Below are 17,797 nucleotides of genomic sequence, written 5' to 3'. Positions count from 1 at the left end.
GTTGTAAAAACCCAGTTATACCTGATTGAACAAGTAACCTTTTACGGGGTATCTAAGACAATATAAGAATGGAAAAGGAGAGGTTTTTGCCGCATTGACTGATTTACCAGCTCTGGGGTGAGCAATGGGCATGGTGCTGGGAGGCCAATGAATGACAGACTAAAACTTTAGGATTTCTGTACTAATCTGACCTGCATTAAATCCTGTAGTTGTGGTCAATTTCAGTGTGACACTGATGACGAAGATTGGAACTTTGTCATCAAATACCCCCTGCAAAATCCAATTGTGTATGCTGAGTTCCTGTTGATCTGCAAATCACCAGATCTACTTTCCCAGACACAAACATCTGCTGTCACCATCCAGAAGCTCACTTTGAAAGTTTGATGAGAAAGGTCTACAAGAAATATTTTTCTACCAAAAGGCTTAGCATTTCCTTGTAGATTGAAGTTACCTTGAATTGATGACAAGTATTGTACTAAAAGTACTTTGCCTCCCTAACAGCTCCAGACTCTTGGCTATAAATAAAGCTATTAGTTTTAGGCTGCACACATTGGTCTGACAGTATATTTTTTCTGTCTTTCAAGAGACTTAGAAGAACATGGTTGTTATCCGTTATAATATCCAGTGATCAATAACACAATTAGGGAGTAGCTGTTAATAATATGGCACACTATCCTACTCAGGCGCACTCAAAGGTCATGGGAGAATTTAGTTTATGACATCACATTTTTTGCTTTCATTATGCAATGTAAATTGAACACTGAATCCAATAGCAAATTGCCATGAAAATACTGTTAAAGTTTCTAGCTCTGTTCTGCAGCAGTTCACCTGTGAGCAAAGCCAATAGTCTGTATCCTTTGTTGTAGCACTGGTTTTAAGTGGGGAAGCACTACAAGGTAGATTCAATAAATTGCATTCGTATCACAGGGCCCTGCAGGATTTTCCATTCATTAACTTTTAATTTACAGAAAATCCTGAGAGGCCCACTGACCCACACGCCTGAGTCTCAATATACGCTTCTGGTGCACAAAGCTCTCAGCTGCAAATGCAAGTTCATAAAATCTACTTTTTTATGTGAATGGAAACCTTGAAAAATAGTGCAAGTTCCAGTTAAATGTCAACTGTATCAGTTACCAGGATCAGCAAAACTAATGTGAGAGTTCACCACCATCAACCACTTCATCCTGCTAGTTATTTTGCATTACACTTTATAACACGTTCTCCATTTCCAGAATAACTAATGTGCAGTGAACAAAGAGGACAGGAGCATGAAATACCTACAATAAACTATAATCAATCTATCTCATGTGGCTTCAAAGGTTTCAAAAAAATATATATTACATGTAATTTTTTTCAGCTCAGAAGCTTTTAAAAATTGCTCCACTTTGAACCAGTTTTCTGTGTACTATTCAAATAAACAAATTACCAGTGACGTCAACAGCAATTGATTTCCTTTAATAATGAATGATATGTTTTATCCTTATCCACACAGACCACTCTGTAGTCAGTCTGTGGTGGATAGAAGGCTAACAAATCTGGCATCTGGTAACAAATCCACTTGGAAAGCAACATATTCTTGGTTTATATTAATGCTGGGATCCATGTGTGGCTCAATGTTACAACCAGCTGAACTGACATTTGGAACTGAAAACCCTTCAAAAATGGTCACTAATTATGAGAGGGAAAGCCCCTCAATCCATTGTAATCAGCTTGTATGCAAGTCTAGTAAGCTCATCATTTGTCAGTTCTCCACTCAAGCAAATCATTAATAATTTCCAATTTGTTCCTGACTTCAAATTTGTTTTGACATAGACTTATTGTTACATACACAACTCTAATTTTATAAATACATGATATATACACACGTGTATATGTATGTTTCATTATAGTTGAAATCGGTTTAGGAAAATGAGCAGTTGACAATTTTTTCTTTGTCTCCTTCAGCAATATTTGCTCATGTCTGCCCTTAAGGTAGCAGGATGTGGTCAGAATACTATGCTGTCAGGGGCAGCCTTCAGCCTTAGGCTTGGTCTGCTTTTTCCTTCTCCTCTGGATGCAGGATTCTGTTCCATTTTGTCAACTTTTCTTTTACAAATTCAAACCTGCCTTGTCCATGCTTACCACCTATTTTATTAAGCTTCTTATCGTTTCATGTTAATATTATTCAAGCAACCATGTCCTATATTTAAGTTAAGCACTTAGGTCACACTATTTCCCCTCATTTTCTGGCTTTCCTTTTTCTGTTCCATTTTCATTGTTGTTTATTTAATACTTTCTATATTAGAACTACAGCTGGAAAAGCAGTTGTGTTTACTGTCCCTGTACATTATGATATCATCTGGTGGCAATATGACTAAAATGGTGGTTTAGTTTTATGTTGCATCCTAAGTTCCTGGATGGTGGGCATACCGTATATTTGTTAGCTTGGCTTCTAACTACCACAGTCATCTTCCTTTTAGCCAGGTTTGATTCCAGCCAGTGGCAGGTTTATTCCCTAATGTCCATTGAGTTCAGTTTTATTAGGGTTCCTTGGTATCACACATGATGTCAAGGACAGGCATTCTCACCACATCTCTGGAGCTCAGCTCTTGCCTCCTTATTAGGAATAAGGCTATAATGAGATCTGGATCTGAGTGAGCCTGGTGGATCCTAAAATGAGCATTAATGAACAGGTTATATGTGAGTATGTGCTGCATGACATCACAGCTGACAACTCTGCCCATCACTTTGCTGATTGAGAGTAAGCTGATGAAATAGTATTTGACTATGTTGGATTTATCTTATTTTTTGTGGATAGAACATCTTTGGACAATTTTCCATATTTTTTGTGCAGATGTTACCTCTACTGGAACTGCTTAGCTAAGGACATGACTAGTTCTGTAGCACATGTCCTCGGTGCTACAGCTGGAATTTTGTCGGGGGTCGGTAGCCTTTGCTCTGCTCAGTGCATTCAGCCATTTTTTTGATGCCATGTGGAATCACAAATTGGCTGAAAGACTGGCATCTGTGATCATTGGCGTCTCAGGAGGAGGCCAGGAAGGATCACCCACTCGGTACTTTTGGCTCAATGTGGTTGCAAACACTTCAATTTTATTTTTTTCATTCAAGTGTTGGGCTTTGTCATCGATGAGGACAGAGGTGGAGTTACTTGTCCGTCATTCACTGGATGTCACAGGTTGCAGAGCTTTGATCTGATCTGGTGACTTCTGCTGGAAATGTTTGGGAATTAGGTAACAAGGTCGGACTCAACCTTGGAAGCATTGGTCAAGTTAATGGATTACCTTACACAAGAAAAATTGCCTCATAGATTGGATACATTGTCTTATCTGGCACCCAGAACTGAAACCTGTAAGGAATCAACAATTCCCGGCTCTTACACATTCATTGCTCTCCACAGCACCGAGTGGAGACTGAAAAATAACATAACTCTTTTGCTTGCTTGGTTACATCACCCCAACAAATTGCAATTAATTTGTACCTTTGGTTTGAATTTACATTAACCTGCAATACCAGTCTGTAGTCTGTAACACAGCCACTTTTGAAGATGTAACTTTTCTTAATAGAATGGATTTAACAATGCAAATAGGAATAAAAGAGCTTTCAAGTGACAGTTCATTTAAGGATAATAAATAATGATGGATCTTTTGGTGACCATTTAGCCAAAGGCTAAACTCTTAGCTGGGAGATGAAAATGTCATGATCTACAAAGTTAAGGAAAATTAGAAAATTCATTCCTTTTTTTATTCAGTCACGGGATGTAGGCTTCGCTGGCTAGACCAACATTTATTGCCCTTCCTAGTTGCCCTTGAGAAGGTGGTGGTGAGCTGCCTTCTTGAACTGCTGCCGTCCATGTGGTCTAGGTACAGCCGCAGTGCTGTTAGAGAAGGAGTTCCAGGATTTTGAGCCAGTGACAGTGAAGGAATAGCAATATATTTCCAAGTCAGGATGGTGAGTGACTTAGAGGGGAACTTCTAGTTGGTGGTGTTCCCATCTATCTGCTGCCAGTGTCCTTCTGGATGGTAGTGGTCGTGGGTTTGGAAGGTGCTGTTGAAGGAGCCTTGGTGAATTCCTGCAGTGCATCTTGTAGCTGGTACACACTGCTGCTACTGTGCGAGAGTGGTGGAGGGAGTGAATGTTTGTGGGTGTGGTGCCAATCAAGCGGGCTGCTTTGTTCTAATGGTGTCAAACTTCTTGAGTGTTGTGGAAGCTGCACTCATCCAGGCAAATGGACAGTATTCCAACACACTTCTAATTTGTGCCTTGTAGATGGTGGACAGGCTTCGGGGAGTCAGGAGGTGAGTTACCCTTTGCACGATTCCTAGCCTCTGACTTGTTCTTGTAGCCACAGTATTTATATGGTTAGTCTAATTCAGTTTCTGGTCATTGGTAACCCCCAGGATGTTGATAGTGGGGGATTCAGTGATGGTAATGCTATTGAACATCAAGGAGTAATGATTGGATGCTCTCTTGTTGGAGATGGTCATTGCCTGACACTTGGGGGGCGTGAATGTTACTTGCCACTTGTCAGCCCAAGGCTGGATATTGTCCAGGTCTTGCTGCATTTGAACATGGACTGCTTCAGTATCTGAGGAGTCGTGAATGGTGCTGAACATTGTGCAATGACCTTTTGTTGAAAGGAAGGTCACTGATGAAGTAGCTAAAGATGGTTGGGCCAAGATCGCTATGCCGAGGAACTCCGGCAGTGATGTCTTGGAGCTGAGATGACTGACCTCCAACGACCACCACCATTTTCCTTTGTGCTAGGTATGACTCCAACCAGTGAGAGTTTTCCACTGATTCCCATTGACTCCAGTTTTGCTAGGGCTCTTTGATGTCACATTCTGTCAAATGCTGCCTTGATGTCAAGGACAGTCACTCTCACCTCGGGAATTCAGTTCTTTTGTCCATGTTTGTTTGAACCAAGGCTGTAATGAGATCAGGAGCTGAGAGGCCCTGGCAGAACCCAAACTGGGTGTCAGTGAGCAGGTTATTGCTAAGCAAGTACTGCTTGATAGGACTGTTGATGACCCCTTCCATTACTTTACTGATGATGGAGAGTAGACTGATGGGGTGGTAATTGGCCAAATTGTATTTGTCCTGCTTTTTATGCACAGGACATACCTGGGCAATTTTCCACATAGCCAGGTAGATGCCAGTGTTGTAGCTGTACTGGAACAAGTTGGATAGGGACCTGGCAAGTTCTGGAGCACTTCAGTACTATTGCAGGAATATTATCAGGGCCCATAGCCTTTGCACGATCCAGCCGTTTCTTGATATCACGTGGGGTGAATCAAATCGGCTGAACACTGGCATCTGTGATGCTGGAGACCTCTGGAGAAGGCCGAGATGGATCATCCACTCGACACTTCTGGCTTATGATTGTAGCAAATGCTTCAGCCTTATCTTTTGCACTGATCATCATTGAGGATGGAGCTATTTGTGGAACCTCCTCCTCCAGTGAGTTGTTTAATTGTCCACCACTATTCACGATTGAATGTGACAGGACTGCAGAGCTTAGATCTGATCCATTGGGTGTGGGATTGCTTAGCCCTGTCTATCACTTGCTGCTTATGCTGTTTGGCATGCAAGTAGTCCTGTGTTATAGCTTCACCAGGCAGGTCATTTTTAGGTATACCTGGTGCTGCTCCTGGCATGCTCTCCTGCATTCTTCATTGAACCAGGGTTGATCCCTTGGCTTGATGGTAATGGTAGAGTGGGGGATATGCCAGGCCATGAGGCTACAGATTGTGTTCGAGTACAATTCTGCTGCTGCTGATGGCCTACAGTGCCTCATGGATGCCCAGTCTTGAATTGCTAGATCTGTTCAAAATCAATCCCATTTAGTACGGTGTTGGGGTCACATAACACGACGGAGGGTATCCTCAATGTGAAGGCTGAACTTTTCTTATACTTATTCTCTTATACTTAAAGCAAATTTCAGTGGAAGAAACATTTTTAAAACTTACTTCATATTTATAGCAATATTCGAAGAAGAGTCTTGAAACTGGAAAAACTCCCTCCCCACACCCTTCCCCCCCAATAGTTGGAGCAAATATTTGCACTTACTGTTTGAATAGCCATCTTGGTTGTGTGGGTAACCACATATTTGCATGTTTAGTCTGATGTGCCTGTGCCCTCAGACCTAACAAATAAAAACCTGAAATAAAAACAAGAAAATGCTAGAAATACTCAGCAGGACTGGCAGCATCTACGGAAAGAAAGAGAGTTAATGTTTCAAGTCAGCAACCCTTTGTCAGAATTCCTGAACCTGAACATCTGATCCCATGAAAAAAGTACAATTTTAAATATCAGTTTAATATGAATAACACATTTTCTGTGTGGAAATATTACAGGCAAAATACTTTTGTGTGGAATAATTGGATGTGGGTTGTGAATTTTATTTTCAAGTTGTGTGAGCATGTTGCCAGTATGTGAGTGATAAATAAGCTTTTTTAATACGTATGTGTATATATATATATATATATATATATAAAGAGCATTAAAAAAGCCTTTTGTTTTACTGAAAGTTGTTTAGACTAGTGTGAGAAGATTTATAACTGGATCATATTGTAAAGTCATTTCTAAAAACCAGTGGTGACTGGGCAACAAACTTAACGGAAAAGGGAAAGTAACAGTGAAACCACTGTTCAGATAATTGCTCACAATGCCACTACTTCTTGCCGTGTCTGCTATAATCTTATAAGGCCTGCAGAACAAGCATTAATGCCAGCTGTTAAGCATTTGGAAATGTTGTTTTTCTGTTTACAGTTAATACCTGTATGCTGGAAAGTTGACTTCCTACTTTCTATCACAAGCTATTGCTGACAGATATATTTATTGTTTGATATATTTTTATTGAGTTAGTTGACAAACATTGGTCTGAATTTTCCGATGTCCTGAGCAGCGAAACTAGACTTAAGTCGGTGCTTTGTGTCGGGAACCTGTGTAAGTCTTGGTGCATGCATATGCACTGTAATTGCCCGGGTAGTTTCAACTGCTAATGGGCTGATATGCGCCATCTTAGACCCTGCGTGAAAGTCTTTTACACTGATTTCAGTGCCAGAGACTTGGGCCAGAGTTGCAGGACTTACCCTGGATACTTAGCTTGGAAACGCTACAGCGGTTAATCTCTAGTATAACTCCGTGATTAACCAGCGTAACTGAACTGAGCACCACAACCGAATTTCCCCCTTCCCATCGATACCCCCCCCTGACCCGACTGGCCCCCCCCACGATCCCCCGACCTGACTTGAACCAACAACTCCCCCCGACCCCAACCAAATACTCCCCGACCCACCCTACTATTCCCCTTAGCCACCCTACTACCCACATGCCCAACCCTACCAGACTACCCCCAACCCAAACTGACTACACTCTCACTCACCCACTCACTCATCGCGCACTCGCTCGCTCACTCATCCACTCACCCACCCATCTCTCGCTCACTCGGTTGTTTGCTCACCCACTCACTCATCCTCTACCCCTCTCACTTGCATGCACGCAATTTGTTGGGGCACAGAAAATTTTGTGAACATCAGCAACGCAGGGTATTTGCAAGAAGATCTGGGCCAATGTATCAAATTAACAGGGCAAGCAGTAACTTCCTTTGAAATCTATCCATGTTAAATATGGAAGTTTAAATATCCCAATTTTTGCACGATTAGTTCAGCTGTGAAAATTTACCAGAGTAACTTCATGAAAAATAGATCTATAAAATAGTGTTCCGTAAAGTAAGGCTCTTGAAATGCTGAATAATTCTTGTTTAAATCTAAATAGCTTGACTCTCAGTGCAGCAAAATAACATCCATCACATCAGAATATGGAATTTTAAAATGACCTGTATGTTATTTGTGAAAATTATTTGGCACATTTTTAACAAATGTATTAAGATCAGATCTTAATCCATATGACATGGCAATTGTGTTTGAAAAATGCTTTTCAAAAAATCCACTCAAATAAATTGAGTGGTAATCAATTAAAAAAGATCCAACAATTTTCCTTCTTCATAGCTCTGAATTTATTATCACCACTGTTTGTGGTATTTACAAATAGTTGTAATCATAATAAACATGACGAGCCTTGAAGCAATATAGTTCTGGGGTTATACTTTCTCGATTGAGGATTAGCAGTTAATTTATTATCAGAAGTCTGTAGAGATGGTTGTCATAGTGACATGTGAGTTAAAGCTATGCAAATTTCTTTGGGAATAATACATTAGTACTGAATGTAGAATACATAGTTTGCTGAAGGACTAGTACATTTTGGAGGAGGTGACATACCTGGATTTTGTGGGTGTAATATTAATATAATTTAAAATGTAAAATGTTGACCTGTTTATTTTAAAAATACTTTGGCCCTGAGATTGCATCTTGGGATATTAGAACAAGCTAATAAAATTCCTTCCACTTACATTTTTTAAGCAAGCTAATGTCCCTTTAAATATAACAGAGGAAACAACTTGCAATGAACATAAGAGGCTGAAGCTGCACTCCCAATTGGGAGCTTCACTTGTAGGGGGAATGCAACCACAGAATCGCCCCTAGGGCATGCCCAACCCACTCGAGTGTAAAATAGCAGGCAATGACGTCAGGCGAGCGTCCCGACATCATCCCTGCTCTCGTGATATTTTGGTTAGCGGGGCATGCGCAAAAGTCAGAAGCACGGCTGCCGACAATAAAGAGGGAAATTAAGCTCATTAAAGTTCCAATTGCCCCTGATTTTGCGTGGTCTGTCCAACTTAACAAATTGGCAAGTTGGCAAATGGGCGAATCCGCCAGGCAGACTTCGCAGGATGAGGTTTCCGTTATTAAATTTTAAAAATTGTCTGGACAGAATTTTCATCATTTATATGCTCAGATGACTAATTCTGATGTGTGGATTTTTTTTTTCCAGATTTATTGCTTTTAAAGTCATCAGCTCCCTGAGGCAGCTCTCTGCCTTCAGGGAGCTTTCATTCATCGTTCGCCCACCCCCGCCCGCCCCCAACCTGGCTGCGCCAGCCAGTGTGAAATCGCAGTCAAAGGCCGATTGCGGCCGGTGGTTCATTCCCTGGCCGATCCCGAATGGGAATGGGAAGAGACTGCGCCCATCCGCCGAACTGAAAATTCTGCCCCTATTTAAACATTCATTCATTCACTAAGACCACGAGGTGTAATTTCAATTTCAAGAAACAACTGAAGTTCTAATGTGATTATTGACCCAGAAACCACGATGAGGACAGTGTACTCCACACATATACAAACAAATTCCTAATCCGTAGCTGCCAATTTTAATAAAGTCCAGATTTTAGCTCCCATTGAGAGCTATGAAGGTGAAGGCCAAGGCAGAAAAGAAACTGTGTGATCCTTTGCAACATGATGCCTGGGGGATTTTAACTCCCTGGCCTCATCTACATGTAACCCATGAGGTTGGGGAAGCTATGAAGGCCTGCCCGCACAGTCTTTGGGTTAAAATTGCAGTCAAGCCCCAATGATGCCTTTCACACTTCTGCACAAAGGAATGGATTAAATTGCTGCAGAGAAAGTAGTGGAATTGGAAGGAGTAAAGTCACTGCAGCCACTTTAACAGTTTTTCTTCAGTGTTGAAACACAGCCCTCTAATTTCCATTTTATTCTGTTTTCCGTGCCTTTTTCATAAACCTGTTGTCACAGTTATGTGATTTATAAAGGTTTTTCTATTTTAGATTTTAGAATATCAATTGATCATTTCCTCAGTAATTGCTCCAATTTACCAATTGATCCAGCTACCCTTTTGCAAACTGTACAAGTTATTGATTAGTGGGGTCCTTAGTCATTTCCACCAGGGTTTGCAACCTTATCAAAGCAAGTGAGCATTTTATTCCATCATTAATTGATCTCCTGTGGAATAATTACCAAGTGCAGCATTCAGGTGAAGTAATGTTAGAGGGTCGACTGATATGTGAATCCAATGGCAGAGAGAAGAGGAGGAATGAGAAGCTCAGGTAGCCACGTAGTTTCCTGCCTTTGCTTCTCTATCCTAAAGAGATGGGAATAAACCCGGGAAGGAAACTGTAGTGTGGGAATGGCGGAAAAGGATGGGGAAAGGAGAGAGCTGTAGAATGGAGAAGTGTGGAGGAAAATGGGACTGGAGAAAGAGATTGGGACAGAGAAATGCAGGGAAACTACGAGGCTCAGATTTTCATGTTGGCAGAAAGACACAGCTCTTTTCCCCTTCTCTTTTCAAGATTAGGATTCATAAAATATGGGGAGTGGAATTGCTGGCTGGGATTCACACAAAGAGTAAGGGGTGATTTCTTTCAGGAATGCACTGCTTTTGCTTCACTGTGGAGAGTTACATGTAATATTAGATGCTGCCCCATTGCACAACCTTCCATTTACAGTGCCATGTAAAGGTACAGCACCTTTTGAAAATTCAGAAGAAACATCACTTTAATAAATAATAGATTACTTATTCGAGTGGCATGTCTTTGGAATCATGGATCTCAGTTCCCCCAGTTAGCTCAATGGATGAACATGGTATGATGTCCTTATACAGGTTGGGAAGTTTAAGGGTTAGACCAAGATTAATTCTGAGTTAGCTGATTTTAGCTGAGGCACCAGTAGAAAACAGCTATCTTCACATGTCTTGGTTAGAAGGGGGAAAACCAGCCCCAGTTCCAGTTCTCAATAAATATCCTGCACATGTTGTTAGATGTCAAGTGAGAACAGAGATTTATTTGGCTATGGTGCTGCTCACATTTTAATAGTCTGTCAATGTTTACCATCTAGTTCAGACTTGCAAACAGCTACGTGGCTGAAGCACCTAATGAGAGTAACTACCTGAGGAACTGTGAATTGGAATGAGTATCTGCCAACTGGAAAAGGAAAATAGACAACAGCGATAAACTAAAGGGAAAATTAGCTTTTCTATACTTGATAAATAGAAAAATGTCTTCACTATAATATCTGATTATTGCGTGCACATTACCAGTAAAAACTGCATGTTCTGTTTCTAAACCAGAATGGATCTATCATTTCACAAATGTCTTCGATACTTATGCTGTTTGCCTTGATAAGTAACTAAGCTAACTTTAATTCTTTGTTCTAGTGCACTTGATTCCTGTGACACAACCAAAAGAGGGTGGAATGGTCGCTAAAGCCCGAAAACGAATATTGGTAGATCTGTACACTGCCCCTCCAAGGTTGGACCCGATCTATGAGGCCTATCAATACTGCAATGTGCCAAATAAAACTGATCATGGCCTGGAAGGTATGATATTAATGAGAGTCTCTAACTTGCTAAAGCTGAATGATAGACTAAAAATGTATTTTAAATTTCTTGATCAAATTAATTTAAAACATGTTATCATATCTGTGTACATGACCAGTATAATAGAGATGAGTTTATATTGGTCATCACTAACTGAGTTCTATGCTGCAAAAGGAGACAGAGCTAATTTAAGTACATGATAATGACTGACTATATGTTAATAGACTGATTTCCGATGTAGGTCTGCCAGATTCCTCAATGGACCTGTCAGCAGATGATGCCCAATTAGGATTGCATTTATAATTCAGAATGTTCGATAACAACTCCTTAACATGGAATAATTGCAACCTAAAAAAACTTACTGAAACATGTTTAAGCGAAACGTCAAGTAAAATCTTTAACTTCTGCTGCTTCTTTTAAGTGATTCCCTGGGGGTAGAAATTGGATCTCATTGTGCCCATTTTATGGATGTAAAAAAGTATAATGAAACTCTATTTAGGGTCCAATATCCTGTACCTCCAGATGCCTGAAAAATGGGTTGGGCCATTTTTGAAGTCTCCAATGTGGCCTTCTAAAACATGGATTAGACCTTTTGCAGTGATTTGGAGGGGAACTTCCAGGTGATGGTGTTCCCATCTATTTGCTGCCCTTGTCCTTTTAGATGGTAGTGGTCGTGGGTTTGGAAGTTGCTGTCGAAGGAGCCTTGATGAATTCCTGCAGTGCATCTTGTAGATGGTACACACTACTGCTGTTGTGCGTCGTTGGTAGAGGAAGTGAATGTTTGTAGATGTGGTGCCAATCAAGCGGGCTGCTTTGTCCTGGATGTTGTCAAGCATCTTGAGTTTGTGGAAGCTGCACTCATCAAGGCAATTGGGGAATATTCCATTCAATCCTGACTTATGCCATGTGGATGGTGGACAGGTTTTGGGGAGTCAGGAGGTGAGTTACTTGTCACACGATTCCTAGCCTTTGACCTGCTCTTGTAGCCACAGTATTTATATGGCTAGTCCAATTCCGTTTCTGTTCCATGGTAACCCCCAGGATATTGATAGTGGGGGATTCAGTGATGGTAATGCCATTGAACATCAAGAAGCGATGGTTGGATTCTCCCTTGTTGGAGATGGTCATTGCCTGACACTTGGGTGGCATGAATGTTACTTGCCACTTGTCAGCCCAAGGCTGGATATTGCCCAAGGCTGCATTTGAACATGGACTGCTTCAGTATCTGAGGAGTCGTGAATGGTGTTGAACATTGTGCAACTTCTCACCTTATGATGGAAGGAAGGTCACTGATGAAGCAGCTGAAGTTGGTTGGGCTGAGGACACTACCCTGAGAACACTACACTGTCCTGGAGCTGGGATGACTGACCTCCAACAACCTCAACCATTATGCTGAAAGTGTCTGGGAAAGAGAGTCTGACCTGTACGATATGGCATGATAGGGCAGGGAGCATGCTGTAAGGTTCTCTGATGTTCTAAGGTTCTCTAATGAAGCAGTGGGGACCTTAGTGCATGAGGCTTACTGGGGAAGAGAGGCTAGGAGGCCCACCAGATGATTTCTATGAAGATAGTGTGACCAAATAGCCACTGCTGTCATTGCAAGTAGTGTAGTCCCAAGGACCGGGATGTGCTACAGGAGGATTTTAATGACCTCACACCAGTGTCAAGATCAGTGAATGCATTCTCAAATGCCATATCCTAGCAACTGAACCACAAGCCTCACACACTGTTCAATTCAACATCCCTTCTTCACTCACCTCAAGAACCTTTATCAACCATGGATCATACCTCATATTCATGGTCATAAATTCAACTCACCTTCACACACTTAGCACCTCTGCAAGCCTCACACATTGTCAGCTATTCACCATAATAGGTGCATCATCTAAACACATTGCACCACACTCACTTACACACTTCCCTCTCTCTTTCGGAACAAAATGTCTCACAACCAGAGGCAAAAACACCGAACTGGTGGGGGGACATATTCTTATCCCAATGGGGGAGAAGGTGCTCACCGTCATTGAAGCGGCCATGACTTAGGCCATTTACAGTGGCAGGGCCAGAACTATCTCTCACTATGAGGGTTACACTGTAGGTTTCCTCCTCTGTATCCAAGCTAGGCAAACCTTGTATCCTCCTTTAACTCCTAATGATCTTGAATCTTCACTCTGAGTGTAAGCTCCTTCCTGCATTCTGCCTGGTGAATTATAGGTAGCATTTTCATTGCCTAAAGTGCAGGCTTCACTGATCCTATCATTTGCTCTCTACTTCTCAGTTGGCTGCAGACCAAACAAGATAAAACTGAGAACCAGCCTGTCCATGGTACTCGTGGATTTATATGGAAGCCATTAACCTGATGTCAAAATGGTTTCCTCCACCATTTTCTCCATGGCAATGGGAAACACATTAGCTTAGTGTCTATGTAGAAATGTTAATTACTTGTCTTTGATCCCAACTCCTTTTAATCTTAGGGGTAAAGGGATAGTTTACAGCACTAGTGTTTACAGCTTAATGTCTATAACAACTTTTTGGGACTTTGGGAGACTTAGAGCTGATTTTCACTCTTGAGGCAGGTATGCAGAGTCGGAAATTTTTCTACCTGCCCCAGGAGAAATATCCCTGAACAGCTGGATTTTCATTACCGGGATGACGGGGCGGGGTGGGGGGTGGGGTGGGGGCGCGCGGTGTAGTGGAATGGAATCGGGCCAACTGCCCCCCTGAAACAGTGTGGAGGCAGCCACATGGGCTGATGGGTGTCAAAGTGGCTGGTTAAAAGGCCTGTCTCAATGCTCTGGGACTTTGTCCCAGTTGTAATGAAAGTAATAAGGCACTCTAGCCCTCAACCCTCATTCCCCATGTGCATCCATTCCAACTCATGCCTCCATCCCCCCCCGTGGTCCCTCATAACCTCCATGCCAACCTATGCCCCTCTACCCACCCTCATGGCCCCTCATACCCTCCATGCTAAACTTATGCCTTGTCTATCTAACCCCATGACCTCCCATACCTTTAATGCCAACCTATGTCCCTCTACCCAGCACCGAAGGCCCCTCAGACCCTCCATGCCAACCTATGGCCCTCTATCCACACCCATGCCCCTTCACAGCCCATGCCAACCTATGCACTCTACCCACATGTCCTCTTAAAGTCCCTATGCCAATGTAGTGCCAATCCATGACCACCATCCATTCACCATGGCCCATTATAGCCCCTTTGCCTACTTAGTGTCCACTCATGCCAACACATGACACCGCACTCATCCCTATGGCCCCTTATTGCCCCTTTGCCAACTAATACCCATGACCCCCATCCACTACCTTTTGCTGCTATACCCTCCAAGCCAACTTAACCATTACCCACCATGGACAGACCTCAGGAGCCATGCTGAGATGAAATAAAGTTCCAAGTACAGACTATATATTTTTTTTAAGTCATTGATTACAGCCCATTAAATACATTAAATTCCCTTCAAGTATTTGCTCCCTTATAAATATGAACATTTGTATTCATCACTCCTCATCAACAACAATAAATCCCTGAATAACCTCTCAGGACTATTAATCAAATATGTGAAGTTGCAGACTTCCACTGTGACAATGATAGGTTTTGGAAACAGTCATGCAATCATAGGGAATTATTTTCCCGTTGGCGAGCAGGGGCAGGGCCCGCTTGCCAATGCGTAAAATGATGTGTGGTGACGGCGGGCGGGTGTCCCGACGTCACTGCGCGTCAATTAGATTGTCAGTTTGGCGGGCACACTGCCAAGTCAGCTGCGCGCCCGCCGAGCTGTCAAAGGCCTATTAAGGCCCTTAACAAAGTAATTTAAGTTGTTAAGAACGCTGCCCGTCCAACCTTAACGTTGGTGGGCAGGCAAAGAGCTCAGGCGGCCTTCGCATTTTTCATGAAACCTCATTCACGGGCGGGATGAGGTTTCATGAAGAGTTTATTAATTAAATTACATTTTCACATGAGGGGAGATGTCCTTAAAATTTTCTTTCACCTTTACTAAATTTTCCAGAACTTAAACTAAGCTCCCTGAAGCACCTGCATTCCTTAGGCTTATGTTATCAAACAGCTAGTGAAATTGAAAACACCAATTTGTTTTCAATTCAAAGGTGCAACAGACCATTTTTTTTTTTCAAATTTAAAGAGCAGGGAATCTATATAACTTGCCAGTACCACAGACTTTAAACACCTTTTACGCACATTCACACCTACTCTTAAAAATCGTAAGTTACACAGTGCAGTAAACAGACCTCGCGCTAACAAAAACTCAGCACCGAGTTCAAGTGGGCCTGCTGGTTTCAGGTTTCCCCCATGTGTGAATCACATCCCCTCTCCCCCACAACTATGAGAATAAGATATGTCAGACATGGGGACAGAACTTCATGACCTGGGGTCCTGGAGCCATTTTGGCTAAGGCACGGAGCTTCCATGACTCTCTGAAATCAAGGTCGAGGGTCTATTCATGATATACTCATGATATACTTGCTGGCATTGTCTCCAAGTGTAAATATCTTGCATCTCTCTCTCTATAAAATAACCTGAGTATTTCTCAGATCTCTAACAATTAATCTGCCCAGGCAGACCTCAGCACTGGTCACAAGAACCCTTTCATCTGCACAACATTTAAAGGTACTGTCACAAAATATAATAATCTTATGACTGAAATGATACAATCCCAGAACAAAATATTCTTTTAAACCTCAGAAGTGTAACAATAGGCACATAGAATAGTGGAATCTCATAGCTCAGAAGGAGGCCTTTTGGCCTATCGTGCCTGTGCCAGCTCTTTGAAAAAGACTGTCCAATTAATCCCACACCCCTACACTTTTCCAATAGCATTGCAATTTTCTCCTATAAGGGAGTAAGTACCTGAAGGGAATTTAATATATTGAATGGGCTTTAATTAATGACTTAAAAAAATATGTTCATATAGGTATGTTCAACTGCTGAAAAGCACCCAAATCTAAGCAACGTAGACAGACATTACAATGGCATCCTCCCACTCAGCCTGCTGGTTCCCTTTGCCGTATGCATTCTTGTATCTTGTGACTACTGACAAATTATTGAATGCATTTCCTGCTTTCTGGAAATCCTGGATGATAATACACAGATTGTAAGATGAGAGTTTTCCTCACAAAAATAATTAATTGAACATCACAGTGATTATTACATAAGCACTACTTGTCAATTTCAATGCAAAGTGAAGCCTCAAATTAAACTCCAGTTACTGGTACAAAACCAAATGGGAAGTCAATTCTTCAGAGAATAATGGTCACTAGTAACTTGAGTAGCATGTTAATTGGAGCTTAAATGGACTGTTGTTTGCAGTCTCTCTTCAGTATAAACCATTCTGTTCTCAAATTTACTTCACAGGTCTGTACACATTTGCCATTGTAATCTTAACCAGTTATGAAGCAAGATTTTAATTTTGTCAACAATAGATGAGTGATACTAAATTGCGATTTGGATACTTCGTAATGCTAGAGTTATTTGCGGAGCAATTTTGACTTGGTTAATATAAAATTAGTTCAAAGTAAGATAACCAGATTTTTAGTCTGTATGGAAGCACATATGGAACCAGGAATGGCCTGGTTCCCAAGCTGAACTTCTAAGGCATATTGGCCTCAATATTAATAATGCAGCAAGTAGGTGCTCTTACATTCTTACAAAAGGTGCTCTAAGGCAACTTTTCCAGCTGTTGCAGCACAGAAATAGCAAATTTAATGGCAACTCTTTAGCTAAGTGTTGATTGCTATTTTGTCACCTGCAAATGGGGAGCAGACAAGTTAACTATGTTTCCAATCATTTTTGTAAAAACATGTCATTCTTTTTTTTATTTTCTTGGGTATTTTTTTGATTGAGGCAGGACTCTTATTTCAGTTTCATGGCACCCATGCCAGCAGCCCATCAGTAGCTTGTTTAAGTGGCCATTCTTCACATATGAGCATGAACTTAGGTTGGGGTATTCCGACCCCGCTAGCAGTAGGCATTGTCGCGTCAATTGACTTTTGGCCACTCTTCAAATTTTCCCGTCCTGTCTGTGGCGATGCCTGCCACCAGCAGGACTGGAAAATCCTGGCCTAAGTGTCAGAAAATTGTCCAACCAAGGGAAAAAGTACAACTGGTCACAATGCCATCTTCACTTAAAACCCACATGTACAGACTTTCCAACATAAGTCACTGTGTAATGATCAGGAATAGAATACCATGCTATTTCTACCCCCCACCTGTTTCTCAGTCCAGTGACGCTGAGGCCATTTATAGTACTATCCACAATTGCCCCAGTCAGGTTAGCAAACTCAGCACAGATCAGAGAGTGAGACTGGGACATTCTCTTAGCCATCCCCTACATAATGTTAAGTCACACATTATGTTCCCATTATTTATACGTATTAATATTATCAGCTAGTGTTATATGGTGTTGCAGATGTCTGCTGCCTTGTGTCTAACTTTCTAGAAGCATCCAGATGAGGAGCAACATAGATATTGCAGGAGGATAATTCCACTGAATCTGTGTAACCTCTTGCAGAAATGATTTGTGTATTAACATGTTGTGTCA

General features: G+C 41.7%; 1 protein-coding gene across 4 annotated transcripts in view; it reads left to right on the top strand.

Moving 5' to 3' along the window:
- The window catches only part of pxylp1 (2-phosphoxylose phosphatase 1), a 201,686-nt gene that overhangs the window by 130,550 nt on the left and 53,339 nt on the right, over nucleotides 1–17,797 (top strand). For all 4 annotated transcript variants that reach the window (XM_041204152.1, XM_041204142.1, XM_041204171.1 and 1 more), the window contains one exon: nucleotides 11,068–11,229. In XM_041204152.1, the coding sequence (XP_041060086.1) occupies nucleotides 11,068–11,229 (162 nt within the window). The remainder of the gene's footprint in view (nucleotides 1–11,067; nucleotides 11,230–17,797) is intronic.

Source organism: Carcharodon carcharias, chromosome 2, assembly GCF_017639515.1.
Source record: "Carcharodon carcharias isolate sCarCar2 chromosome 2, sCarCar2.pri, whole genome shotgun sequence".
Classification (NCBI taxonomy): domain Eukaryota; kingdom Metazoa; phylum Chordata; class Chondrichthyes; order Lamniformes; family Lamnidae; genus Carcharodon; species Carcharodon carcharias.
The sequence above is the reverse complement of the archived record's forward strand: the minus strand, read 5'-3'. Positions and strand labels throughout refer to the sequence as shown.